General features: G+C 40.0%; 1 protein-coding gene across 18 annotated transcripts in view; it reads right to left on the bottom strand.

Moving 5' to 3' along the window:
• Positions 1-14,585, bottom strand: part of KCNMA1 (potassium calcium-activated channel subfamily M alpha 1) — a 976,002-nt gene that overhangs the window by 425,188 nt on the left and 536,229 nt on the right. For all 18 annotated transcript variants that reach the window (XM_089682563.1, XM_089682562.1, XM_089682551.1 and 15 more), the window contains exon 6: positions 9,383-9,458. In XM_089682563.1, the coding sequence (XP_089538689.1) occupies positions 9,383-9,458 (76 nt within the window). The remainder of the gene's footprint in view (positions 1-9,382; positions 9,459-14,585) is intronic.

Below are 14,585 nucleotides of genomic sequence, written 5' to 3'. Positions count from 1 at the left end.
TATTACATGACATCTGAAAGCCAAAAGGATATTTTCTGGCTGTAGAGAAACAAAGTCTCTCAGCATCCAAGGCAAGAATATCAAACTGAAGTAACATGGCTAAATGATTAAATAGGGACATCAATCAGCAAAACACCACTCTGGAAATCAGAATTCTAAAATTTCACAGCCAGAAGTTTAATATAGTAAAATGTCTAATACTGTCTTACTTCCTTCTTGTTATACAAGTAATCCCAAACTGGCTCAATGTCAGGGCCCTGTGGGGGCCATACCATCTGTTGCACAATTTTCTCCTGTTATGCCCTGCAGACAGTTCTTTATGATTTTAGTCATGTGTTTAGGTCACTGTCATTTTGCAGAATCAAACTGGGACCAATTAGACCTCTCCCTGATGGTACTGCATGATGGATAAGAATCTGAACTTCTCAGCGGTGAGTATGCCATCAATTCTGAAAATTGGAATTATTAAATAAAACCTGAGCCTATGCTGCTATCAGTTAAGAAGTTAAGAGAGTATAAAGCATTAAGTTAAGGGGTGAGGAGTAATGCAGAAATCAGGGTCAGGAAAAAGAAATGCACAAGGTTTAGGAGCAGGTAATGCACACAGTTCAGGGGTCAGGAGTAATGCACACAGTTCAGGGTCAGGAGTAATGCACACAGTTCAGGGGTCAGGAGTAATGCACACAGTTCAGGGGTCAGGAGTAAGTAATGCACACAGTTCAGGGGTCAGGAGTAAGTAATGCACACAGGTCAGGGAACAAGAGAAGTAATATATATAGTTCAGAGGTCGGGATTAGCTAAAGAAGACAGTTCAGGGGTCAGGGTTAAGCAATATACAGACTTCAGGGATTAAGATTAAGTAAAGCACAAAGTTCAGCGGTCAGTAGTAAGTAACACACAAAGTTCAGGTCAGGAGTAAATAATGCATAGCATTCAGGGGTCAGGGTTAAGTCACGCACATAGTTCAGAGTTTAGGATTAGCTAAAGCAGAGTTCAGGGGTCAGGATTACGTAATGTACAGAGTTTAAGGGTCAAGAGTAGATAAGGCACAGAGTCCAAGGGTCAGGGTTAAGTAATGCACAAAGCTCAGGGGTCAGGTCAGCAGCAGATTGCACTTGGTGTGCTGTTCTCCACATACGGCATCTGCCATTTGTTTCCCTGTCACCTCTAGCTGCCCAACATCCTCCCTGGGAAGCTGGTCACCACAGTGCATTGCAGTGCACAAACTCCAAATCAAGTCATACTGTGCAGGCATCAATCCAAAATGTCACGGCTAGAGCGGGCTGCTTGCTTATGGCAAAATGGATCGCCATGCACACACAGGACATTCTAGCAGTGCCATTTTAGACCAATGCTTACACAAAGTAATGAGTTGTGGCTCCCAGAGAAGAATCTGGGGACGCTGATTTCCTACGCACAGACCTCTCTATGAAACAGGGGTGAATGGTAACTTTAAACTATGTACAATGCTACGGTACTTTAGTGGAAAGTCTATCTTCTGCTATAGAGAAATTAATATTTTGACTCAAATGGTTATACACTGCTTCTTAATACTTCCTTCATCCCACACTTCATGCCTCCTCAGCCATAAATATAGAAAGATAAATTGCTATACATATCGCTTTATCCGTATAAATGCATATTTACCATAAAAACAAAACTCCCAATTTTCCACTCACATGTAACACTGTTCAACAGGTAAAAAGTTTTGGGCATAAAATTAGCTAATCTTACATAATTTTGGGGTGCTGAAAACGAAAATGATCCTAAAAAATGTTGATTGGCTCTAGTTTCCATGATATATTCACCCATCTAATGACGTAAGCCATTCAAAATTATGATGCAACTTCAGCTGCATATTGCGCAATTGATACTGGTGACCAATAGAAAATTGCATGTATACTGAGATGATGCAATATTAGCCTTTAATTGCATCACTTCACTGCATAAAAGCTGCAGTATCTCTAGCTGATTGTAGTTCGACAGCGTCTTTACATTTCGTTTTATGCTTATATAGGCTACTCAGTAATGCCTCGAACTTGTGTGAATAAAGCAGATCATTTCTGCTATATCTGCAGTGAAATAACTTTTATCTCACAAAAAAGGAGGATAACAGGAATGATTAAGAAAGCCTACAACTTGTATTTTGGCTGCAAGATAGGAGACCAGGACAAGAGCTGGGCACCACATATATGCTGCAATTCTTGTGGGATGGCACTGGAGCAATGGTTGAATGGAAAAAAGGCATCTATGCCTTTCGCTGTGCCAATGATTTGGAGAGAGCCAACAGATCATGTTAGTAATTGTTACTTTTGTATGGTGCCTCCAATTGTAAAAGGGCTAAATAAGAAGAAAAAGTTATCTGTGCACTATCCAAATATTCCATCGGCAATACGTCCAGTTCCTCATGGAGAGGGGCTACCAATTCCTAAAGCACCAGAATCCTTCGTGGTTGAGTCAAGTGAGGAAGAACCTGAAGCGTGTAGTCACGTGCAGTTGTAAGAGATAGCCCTTTCTTCGAATACAAGAGAAAAGCCAAGAGAAGCAAAACCGACACAAACTGAAGACAAAACTAATGAGAATCCTAAGTATTAAAATGATTCAACTTAGCTTATGGCTATAATTTTTCTTGGTAATCCTATGCAATATATTATGCCATTTAGGCTTTGTTATGTAGTCAATATCACTTGCTTTATATTTGTGGAAAGACATCTATCTATATAATTATTGTGCATTATGTAGTCATTACGCCTATAGTAGAAACTTTCCGTTTACAGAAAAACTAGAGCCAATTGACAAATTTCATTGTTATATTTGAACTCAGAATGTGAAATTCATTAAGAAATGGATCCTTTTGTTTCCAAAACTGGCAAAAAATAAAAATTTGTTGAACAGTGTTGGTGCTATAGCGCACCACACTGTTCCACACAATATGGCTGAAGAGGAAGAAATTGTGGGATGAAGAAAGTATTAAGAAGCAGTGTATAACCATTTGAGAAGTGGAATCATCTGACATGCTGAGGAATCATTATATTAGTCCTGTGAGAGTGGACGCAAGCACATAAAAAGTGATGATTAAGAATAAAGAAGTAAAAGTGCTCCTGTGAAGCACAGAAACTATATAATAGGACTTTTTGTTGGAACAGGACTATTGTGAAACTTTTTGGATTGTTCATATGATTTTCTGAAGTACAGATTTGATTGTCTTTTAAGGGAAGAGCTGCACTCGTGTATATTACTTTACATAATAGTTTAACCAAAATGTAATATATTGCAGCTTACCAATCATTAGTTGTGGTGGCTGCATCAATTTTCTTTTTCTTTAGCTTTTTTCTCTGTTTTCACCTGGTGATCTGGCCAGTAACACACCTCCGGTATTAGTGAGACACCACTTTGGATTAATGAGCACAGGACCCAGAAGACAGCAGCACTGTCAGTCTGAGAGGGGATGGGAGTGTATAATGTACTAGTAGATTTGAATATAATAACAAACTGAAGCCAAACTCCAGCTAACACTTTATAATCAGCAACAGCACACAGTTTTTTTTCCTTTTGGGATAAAGGTTTTACATGAATAAATAAAAGTTGATCATTTCAATTACCCCATTAGTGGTAAATGGATTGTCTCTTCCATGTAAACTGACACATTCTGCTTGAGTGTCTGAAAAACAGCAGACTTACTTGCTGAATCACCAGATGTAAATAGAAGAAAGCAAGCCTTAAAACGTAAACTAATACAGCCATCACATCTAATCACTGGTGAGCTGCAAAATAACAAATGTTTGTTTTGGGGTTTAAAAGTCCTTTAAATTTCTGATTAGGAGAGACCTTGGTGCAGGATAACCACCTTGTGTATTTTCACTATGCTTATTTTTTCCTTGATGTAAGTTATGAAGGTACAGGGACCCACTTTTCTACTTTCTCCTACTTTTAATTCACATTCTGTTTGTATTAGTGCCCTGTACTGTGATGCTCCTACCAAGATTCTGTTGCTCAAATTTGTACTTCTCATCAAATTAGTTTACATCCCTTTGATCCCTCTCCACTTGTTTCTCTGAGCCAAGTTCAAATACCATATGCATGAAATTTTGTTTACATTCTGTGTCCTCTGTGGTCTTAATTTTCTAAAACCTGCTTTGTAAAAGTGACAATAAACCATATCCTTATTCTCCAAAAAGAATCCACACACGCTTTTCTTTCCTTTTTTTAATATTTCTTCATGTTTTGCTTCTACATCACCTCAACCTGTGAAATTCAGTTCTGTTGAACTTGTCATTTTTAAATGCTTGTACCTCTTTGATCACAGTACTCTTGGAATATTGCGACATCCTTTGTTACTGTGCTTACTCTTATGTGAAATCTAAATAAAAACTTATTGAATCAGAAACAAATACAGTGCCATCAGTGTAAAACAAAATAAATATACACGGATTGACTGTATTTTTTTAGTTTACATATAGCACTGTATTCTGTTATACATCTTGTAATGTACTTTGTGAACTCCCAAACCTCTCGTTTTGCCTTTCACTTCTATTTGTTTGGAACAAGCAGTGCACATCAGTTGTGGTCATGTGCACTGCTCTATGCACACTACAAATCCCATAGTCTATCTTGGGAGCAAGCAACTTAATTTAGTCACCCTCTAACAGAAAGTCAGATTACAGCAGCAACAAAAAAAAGAATTTGGATATTTGGCAGAGGCTGGAAGCAATAAAAGGTTATTTTTTGAGTCAAGAAAAGAAGAAGATACTTGAATAAAGTATCTTTTTTGTCACTTCAGTGTCACTTTAGGGAAAGTAACCACCCTGTCTGCTGAAACTGAGACTTGTCACATCTATCCATTGTATACAATTATGTTAGCTGTGACTGGTCAAAGCAGTCACATGATACACACAAGGCCAATCACAGCCCATCTGTATCATGTGATGAGCTTTGCCAAATCACAGCTAATCACAACAAAAGACTGATTGAATCAGATTCATTCAGTAACAACGATTGCAAATATCAATGAAATACATTGGTATTAGCATTCATAATGTGTTAAAAAAAATCCTAATCACTTGCCCAGAGTAGTTCATTGTTGCTATGGTAACATTGTATTGCTTTGGTCACAGTGTTGAAAAAAAAAAATGTAAAAAAAGGTAATAAAAAATTGAATTATTATATATAATTTTTTTTTTTTTTTTTTACATACTGTCACCAGTCAGTGTCTCTGATCATCGCCACACCAGTTATATAATAATTCTGTATTGGACTGGTGAAAATTGTAACAAAAAATTACACCCTACAAAAAACTCACTATGCCTCTTACTAAATATCTTGAACTATTTTCCAAAAAATGGGTGATTTGGGGGGTACTTGTACTATCCTGGAGTTTTCGGGCCTCAAGAAATGAGATGGGCCATCAGTACATACGGATTGATTGATCGTTTGTCAGATATATATACCTTGGTTTGTGGATTCTATAACTTTCCTACAGACTAAATAATATACACTAATTTGGGGTATTTTCACCAAGGAAATGTAACAGAATACAATTTGACCTAAATTTATGAAGAATTGTTATTTATTTGCAAAATTGTATAACAGAAACAAAGAAAAATGCATTTTTTTCCAAAGGTTTCAGGTATTTTTTGTTTTACTTAGCACAAAACAAAAAACTCAGTGGTGATTAAATACTACCAAAAGAAAGCTCTATTTGTGTGAAAGAAAATCATAGTATTTTCATATGGGTACAGCGTTGCATGACCGCACAATTGTCATTCAAAGTGCGACAGCGCTGAAAGCTGAAAATTGGCCTGGGCAGAAAGGGGGTAAAAGTGCCCGTTATTGAAGTGGTTAAATCAACAGGGTGCCCAATAAAAGTGTGTTTGTCCTGACCTGTTGGTCTGCCATTGTGATTACTGGGCCTGACTGGCTTTATAAAGAGGTGTGTACTATCATGTTTCATGCCAGAGAATAATTGGCTACCAACAGCCTACTTCAGCTGCACTACCAAAGCATCTTTATAAATTACCCTCTGCCTTCTAACTAGGGTTAGGTCTATTCACGTTATTTTTTTTTATCATATTTGTAAGTAATTCAGTGTCATCATAACTCATATTTTAAGCCATATTTTACAAACCTTTACAAGATTCCAATACATAGTATGATATACATTTCATGAAAAATAAAATAACCAGGTGTAGATGAGCATATACTGTAGTCGACTGCTATAAGGCAGAATATGCTTGCTTATATTCCTTTTTCACCAGTGTTGACTTAGAGAGTAGAATCCTGAGCACTTTTAGATGGTGTCTAATACAAGATAGTCCTCCAGTGACCCTCACTAGGATGCCTCTTTTGCTTATGTCAAATAAAATTTGGTGTAAGACCTGACTTTTAGGTCAAAAACTGCTTGGTTCGGTTTCACTTTATCAGTTAACAAAAGGCTCTGGACTTGCAAGCTATCTACCACTACAAATTAATTTTCATTAAAAGCGATATGTAGTAAATTGTATTAGTACAATTTTTGTTTCCTGCCTAACCAATTTTATGGTATGAGTGAGCTGGCCCTAGTATGTAAATCAGAGCTTACCTTGTGCCAGGATCTGGATCAGAACCTGGTGTAGTGTCTGGTTTTGTTTCTTCTTGCTGTGACAACTGAGACGCTAGACAGCTCCCAGCCTGATTCTTTAGACAACCTTGCTTTGTGTCTTGTTTCTGGTGAATCGTGAACCCTTTGCTCCTCCCATGAACTCCCTGATTTAAGCTATGTCTCTGCACTTCCTGTTTACCAGGTTATTGTGCGCTCCAGTCAATTTCTTGCTCATTTCGCTCCTACTGCTCTCCATTTCTTCAAAACAATTAATTACTGACCTTTGACTTGTTCCTTAACTACACATACAGTTGTGTTCAAAATAATAGCAGTCAGACATCACTAACCTGATCAATCACTGTTTTTGGTAGAAATGATATTTCTACATGGAAAATAATTTCCTAGCAGGTGTAGTAGAGTAATAGAAATCCAACAGACCCAACAGTCATGACATGCATGCTGCTGATTCTGTGTAATTGAATCACTCATTGAAAGGGGCTTGTTCAAAATAATAGCAGTGTGGAGTTCTATTAGTGAGGTCATTCATTCTTTGAAAAACAGGTGGCAATTATTGCCCTTATTTAAGGAAGGAAGGCAGCAAATGTTGTACATGCTGGTTACAGTGCATTTCTCTCTGAAATTCTGAAGAAAATGGGTCGTTCCAGACATTGTTCAGAAGAACAGCGTACCTTGATTTAAAAGTTGATTGGGGAGGGGAAAACATATAAAGAAGTGCAGAAAATGATAGGCTGCTCAGCTAAAATGATCACAAATGCTTTAAAATGGCAACCAAAACCTGAAAGACGTGGAAGAAAGCGAAAAACTACCATTCAAATGGATAGAAGAATAGCCAAAATGGCAAGGACTCAGCCAACAATCAGCTCCAGGAAGATCAAAGAAGGTCTAAAGTTACCTGTGAGTACTGTTACAATTAGAAGACGCCTATGTGAAGCCAAGCTATCTGCAAGAAGCCCCCGTAAAGTCCCACTGTTGAAAAAAACACATGCTGAAGAGGTTACAATTGATTGCACATTGACTGGCCTAAAGAGAAATGGCGCAACATTTTGAGGACTGATGAAAGTAAGATTGTTTTTTTTGGGTCTAGTGGCCAAAAACAGTTTGTCAGACGACCCCCAAACACTGAATTCAAGCCACAGTACACTGTGAGGACAGTGAAGCATGGTTGCGCAAGCATCATGATATGGGGATATTTCTCATACTACGGTGTTGGGCCTATTTATCGCATACCAGGGATCATGGATCAGTTTGAATACATCAAAATACTTGAAGAGGTTATGATGCCTTATGCTGAAGAGGAAATGCCCTTGAAATGGGTGTTCCAACAACACAAACGACCCCAAACACACCAGTAAACGTGCAACATCTTGGTTCCAGACCAACAAGATTGACATTATGGAGTGGCCAGCCCAATCCCCGGATCTTAATCCAATAGAAAACTTGTGGGGTGACATCAAAAATGCAGTTTCTGAGGCAAAACCAAGAAATAGAGAAGAACCGTGGAATGTAGTCCAATCATCCTGGGCTGGAATACCTGTTCACAGGTGCCAGAAGTTGACTCCATGCAACACAGACGTACAGCAGTTCTCAGAAAAAGTGGTTATACAACTAAATATTAAGTGATTCAAAAGAAAGCAAAATCTTCAAACATTTTCCAGTTTATATAGTGAATGTTTGAGTTTGTAAAGAATACAAACACTGCTATTTTTTTTGAACAGTCTAATATTCACTTTTCTTCAACTTTGTTAGAGGAACAACACAAATTTTATATATTTTTCTTCATGTTTTGATTTGGAATAGAATGTGTAGTGTTCTCAATGCATTTGTGTGTATGGAAATAAAAGCTATTAGAAGGATTTTGAGCTTTATTCACTTTTTTCAACACACTGCTATTATTTTGAACACAAGTGTATGCTTTATCCCATGGGGATAAACTATTTTTGGTTGTAAACTGGCTTGTGAGATATGCACACCTCAACCCTACACTCTGTACAAAGCACACTGCCCAATCCTGCACTCTGTACACAGCGCACTGCTCAAATCTGAACTCTGTACACAGCGCACTGCCCAACCTTGCACTCTGTACACAGCGCGCTGCTCAACTCTGCACTCTGTACACAGCGCGCTGCTCAACTCTGCACTCTGTACACAGCGCGCTGCTCAACTCTGTACACAGCGCGCTGCTCAACTCTGCACTCTGTACACAGCACACTGCTCAACTCTGCACTCTGTACACAGCACACTGCTCAACTCTGCACTATGTACACAGCGCACTGCTCAACTCTGCACTATGTACACAGCGCACTGCTCAACTCTGCACTCCGTACACAGCACACTGCTCAAACCTGCTTTACGCACTGACAATATGGAGCATTGCTGCCCACACTGATACTCGGCAACACTGCTGCACACATGGTTATATACTTGCACACTGCTCCCACACTGCCTGCTACATATCCCTGCATAAGGCAGCACTGCTGCATACATGGAAGCACTATCATACAAATCTACACTAAGGAGCACTGCTACATACTGGGATAAGTCGGAAATGTGCCATATAAAAGACCAGACAGTGGTTTGCTTAGTCAGTTTAGAATGCAAGCTGGCTGCTAAGAGGGTGACTGTTGAAAACACTGTGCATGGTAGGCAGCAGCAAAAGAAAATGAAAATGCCACTTTGGTTTAACTTGGATGGGATCCTGCTAAGGGTTCTTATCTGTAATGTAAGAAACTACATGCACCTACATTTTTGTACATTAAATTGGTAGTAAAGCGATTATTTTCTTACCTTGTTTTTAAAATGTTTAAAAATTGCAGAATTTCAGAAAACTGAATAAGTCGCAACGCTCGTAGAAACCTCAAGCCTGTAAATAAATAAATAAGTTATGCTTAATTTTTTTGGATAACAGAATTACCTTTTATTATATTATATTGAAAAACTGAGTACATTTTGTACAGGAACTTGTGAAGATTATACATGAACGTCGACAGTATAAAACATAATTTAAAATAAAGCAGTTAGCATAACATAATATCACTATGGAATGGAAACACAGAAACACAAAAATAAAGTTCAGATAAAATGTTTGGCCATAGCATAGAATAAGCTTTTTATCTTAACCTAGGCAAATTTTCCATTGCTCTACTTGTATACATCAGCTTGAAGCTGTGTGCAGCATATTTAAAGCTGAACTCTGGGCACAAATACTTTAGTTTAAATATATTCCTCGATAGCCACAAAAGGATATAAATCCTTGTTTATGTGCAACAATTGTTTTTGCAAGCCCAGTTATTACCTTCTTAAAGTAGTGGTAACATCATCACCGTCTACATAGCCTGTGCAGAGGGCAGAGCTGTGGGAGGGACCACCAGTTCCAGCAACTGCAGGCTGCCTGCAGAAAACTACTGGATTGTGGATAACAGTCCACTCACTCTGCAGTGCAGAATGGCCTTTATTACAGGACGCTCCTGCACAGTGCAGCGTATGTATGTATATATATACAGTATCTCCGAGAAATTAGTACACCCCTTACATTTCTGTAAATATTTTATTATATATTTTCATGTGACAACACTGAAGAAATGACACTTTGCTACAATGCGACGTAGTGAGTGTACAGCTTGTATAACAGTGTAAACTTGCTGTTCCCTCAAAATAACTCAACACACAGGTATTAACGTCTAAACCGCTGGCAACAAAAGTGAGTACACCCCTAAGTGAAAATGTTCACATTGGGACCAAAGTGTCAATATTTTGTGTGATCACCATTATTTTCTAGCGCTGCCTTAACCCTCTTGGGCATGGAGTTCACCAGAGCTTCACAGGTTGCTACTGGAGTCCTCTTCCACTCCTCCATGACAACATCACTGAGCTGCTGGATGTTAGAGACCTCCAAATTTGTGACATAGTGTGATTATGAGGCCAAACATGCATGCATACATGGTTTTCCTGAGCTGCCGAAATGTGGTTAACTGCTCCCCGCCTGGGCCATTGTCAGGCCTTTTGCTCTGGGAGGATGTCCTATGACGTCGTCCCCAGAACAGGCTGAACTCCGGTACAAATGGTCACCCACTGTGTCCACCAGACACAGCAGATGACCGATCCGTGTACCAGCCCACTGTTGGTACTGCACTGCACTGGTCACAGTATGTAAGTGAAAAAAAAAAAGTGAAAACATTTTTTAAAATGCCTTTATTTTACTAAATATTGTGACAAAAAAATTACAACTTCAGAAAACAATCCATGGCTCTTACTAAATACTTTGGACTGTCTACTTTCCAAAAAGTGGTTATGTGGGGGATATTTGTACTGTCTAACATTTTAGAGCCTCATGAAATGAGATAAGCAGTCAGTCCATCTGGATTGATCAGTTTTCAGATATACTGTATATCCCATAGTTTACGGACTCTAGCTTTCCTTCAGACTAAATAATATACAATGAACTGAAATTTATTAAGAAAGATTCTTTTATTTACAAAATGTTATAACAAAAATGAAGAAAAAAGTGGGTTTTTTTTTAAACATGTTTGGCCTTGTTTATTTTGCAAAAAATAAAAAACACAGTGGTGATTAAATAACACCAAAAAGAAAGCTCTATTTGCGTGAAAAAAAATGATAAACATTTCATACAGCTTTGACCGAGAAATTGTCATTTATCGCCCAACAGTGCTGAAAGCTGAAAATTGGCTTGGGGAGGAAGGGGGTAAAAGTGTCCAGAATTGAAGTGGTTAAAACTGATACACTATATTAAAGAAAAAAAACTTACAAATAGCTACAGGTAAAGATGCATAAACATTTTTAACCATTATCTTTTTGCTTGCGGGGGGTCTTCTGGCAGGGGACCTTGGAAATTGCTCTTTACAAATTTGGTACTTATGCACAGTTTGGCTGAAGCCCACCCATTAGCATTACCCACTGGCTATCATCTAACAACCACTTAGCATCACCATCCTTAAAGTGGTATTAAACACAAAAGCAAACATTTACTATATTGCAGCTTACCAATTCTTAGATGTGATGGCTGTATTCGTTTCCTTTTTTTAGGCTTTCTTTTCTCAATTTTCCAGCAGTTTTTTCTTAAAAGCACAAGCTCACCAACAGAATGCAGCAGTTTATATGGATGGGAACCAGAGCCTTGGCAACTCAAAATGACTTCACCCCCCCAGGATTAATTAGACCCCAGATGTCTCCTCTGCCATTAACAGCATCAGATCAGACGAAGATCGATCTGATCCAAAGCTTGTACAAGCTAACAATAACTTGTATATAAGACAGAAACTGAAAGGGACAAAATACTTATTGCTTCCGGTTTCTAATACCATAGATATCATAGGCATGATCCATGGCTAATTTGCTAGGATGGTTTTTACATTACAGGTAAAAACTGGCTGAAAAATACAATACCAGGATGAAGTAGCTGCAGGCATCATCTCGGTATAACAACTGAAAGTCAAGGAAGTTGTAGGACATCCACACAGGGGGAAGCGTTTAAGTAGTTTTGGTGATGAGTTTTCCTGTTCTTGTTCCAGGAGGTGCTTATATCTCATGGGCTGTAGAAGTCACTTGGGGGAAAAAAATGTTTGCTGTAACCGATTATAAAGTGTGAACTGGTGTTTACCTTCAATTTGTTTGGGGTATTTCAATCTGCTAGTACATCTAATACTATCCCCCCCTTAGACTGACAATGCTGCTGTCTGCTGTGCCTCCTGTGCTCATTCATCCAGAGTTGTGTCTCACTAATATAGGTATGTTACTGGTCAGATCACCAAGTGAAAACAGAGGGAAAAAAGCCAAAGAAAAGAAAACTGATGCAGCCACTACATCTAACGGGTAAGCTGCAATATAATACATTATTGGTTGTGGGTTTAATACTTCTTTAAACACTATGACATTCATTCTGAGCATATTGCAAATTAATTTACAACTTTTACTGGAGTGCTTTATTAAAAAGCTAGAAACAAGGGCAGAGTCAAGGGCACTTCCAATCCCGTGTAATAATAGTCGGTTGTATTTTCATCATTTAGGGACCAAGCCTGGATTATCTGTATACAAAGAAGATCAGAGTAGCTGCTCACAAAACATAGCCCTTTTACTGCAAGAAAATTAACATCTTTCTGGAAAGCTACCACCAAATTCAAAACTCTGTCAATTGAATTAATAACCTATTCAATGACAAAATGGATATAATGTAACATTCCTTAGGAACAAAAAATAATTTTTAAACTTTAAACTATACACACTAAAAGCGTATCATTCAATTTAAAGTGAAGGAATTTACAAAAGGAAAAAATTAAATATGTCTATACTCACCTACTCTGTGAGGAATTGCACAGAGAGGCCCTGAACCTGCTCTTCTTGGGTCCCCGCTGGCGCTCCTGGCTCCTCCTCTATGTCCAGTGCCCCAATAGGAAGCTGCTTCCCATAAGGGCACTTGTGCATGCTCATTCACGAGCCCCACTGCTTCGTCCATTGACAGACAGTGGGACTTGGCCCCAACCCCCGCTCCCTTGTCACTGGCTTTGATTGGCAGCAGCGGGAGCCAATGGCTCCTGGTGCTTCAGCAAAGCCAGTGAAACACAGAAGAGAGTCAAGAGAAGAGCTGCAGACATGCACAGCACTGGATCGAATGAGAGCTTAGGTAAATAAAAGGGGAGTGAGGGCCCAAAACCGATGCCTAAACATTTTTTACCACAATGCAAGGAATACATTACGGTAAAAAATGATTAGGCTTTAGAACCACATTTATAAGGTCAGTCATGGAGGTTCAGAGTCAGGCCCAAACTGGGACAAAAAAAAGACCCAGGCATTTCAGAATGAGAAGTCAAATTTTTGAGGGGGGGGGCATGTGTACACAAAGGGGGTTGGCGACAGGATACTCACAGAATCTGCCCTCCGCACTATCCTGTAAAAGGCATTGTGACAGAGGACTAATGATCACAATCCCCTTTTACAGTGCAGTCCCCTTTATATCACAGTGCCCCTAGGAATCACAGCTCCCCATTGCAGTGCCCCTTGAAGGCATGCCCCCCTTTTCTCTCTAATCACAACACCCCTTATTCTTCTCTACCTCCCCTGCACAGTCTTACCTTTAGCAGGGCAGAGGCAGGATTCAGCCTGTGTGTCGTTTCCAGGGTCTTCCATCCTGCGGACGACGCCATCCTATCAGCAGGAGCTGAAGATCCAGATCATATTAACAAGCGGGTGATTACCCACATGTTACCATAAAAAGCCGACTCCTCTCTGTGCAGATCTCAACTTCAGCAGTAGGTGAGCGATGCCTGCGGACTGTGTTAACTCCACCTGGACAGCGGCCGCCGCTTACCTTCTTCTGTGGCCTGGTGGTTGGGGACCCCTACATTAGCCAGTCTGGGCCTGGTCACTACTCCCTCTGCACCAGTGCGACCACTACAGCTGTCTACTGCATCCCCCCAACTACCGCTGAACACACCGGTGGAGATGCTGCCTTCTCCACCACCTCCTTAATGCGATGTCCACCAGGCTCCCGCTGCAATCCCCACTAATTCTCCTGCAGATTTGAAGTCCCCTCTCCTCCAGCCACGATCTCCACTCCTTCAGCACTCACAGCCTTGATGTCAACTGAACACCCGCTGCAAATGATCCCCGCTCTCTTCCTACCCTGTCCAATTCAGCCTCACTGTTTCACTGCTCCGGCCCCGCAGTTAATTTCTCCAGCAGCTCTGACCTCTCCGCTCACTGCTCCAACACCTCCAGCCCCCCCTGCTCACCGTTCCAGCTCCTCTGGCCCCGATGCTCACTGTTCCAGCTTCTCCGGCCCCGATGCTCACTGCTCCAGCATCTGCAACCCCGATGCTCACTGCTTCAGCTCCTCCGGCTCCAATGCTCACTGCTCCAGCATCTCCGACCCCGATGCTCACCGCTCAAGCCCCTCTGGCCTCACCGCTCCAGCACTCACAGCATACCATCACCCTGCATTAAAGATAGCCATGGTCCCGGCCCTAGGACATATGGC

This window comes from Staurois parvus, unplaced genomic scaffold, assembly GCF_062004578.1.
Source record: "Staurois parvus isolate SC_StPar_1 unplaced genomic scaffold, SC_StPar_1.0 ptg000291l, whole genome shotgun sequence".
Lineage (NCBI taxonomy): Eukaryota > Metazoa > Chordata > Amphibia > Anura > Ranidae > Staurois > Staurois parvus.
Note: the sequence above shows the minus strand (reverse complement) of the source record. Positions and strands in the feature narration are given on the sequence as shown.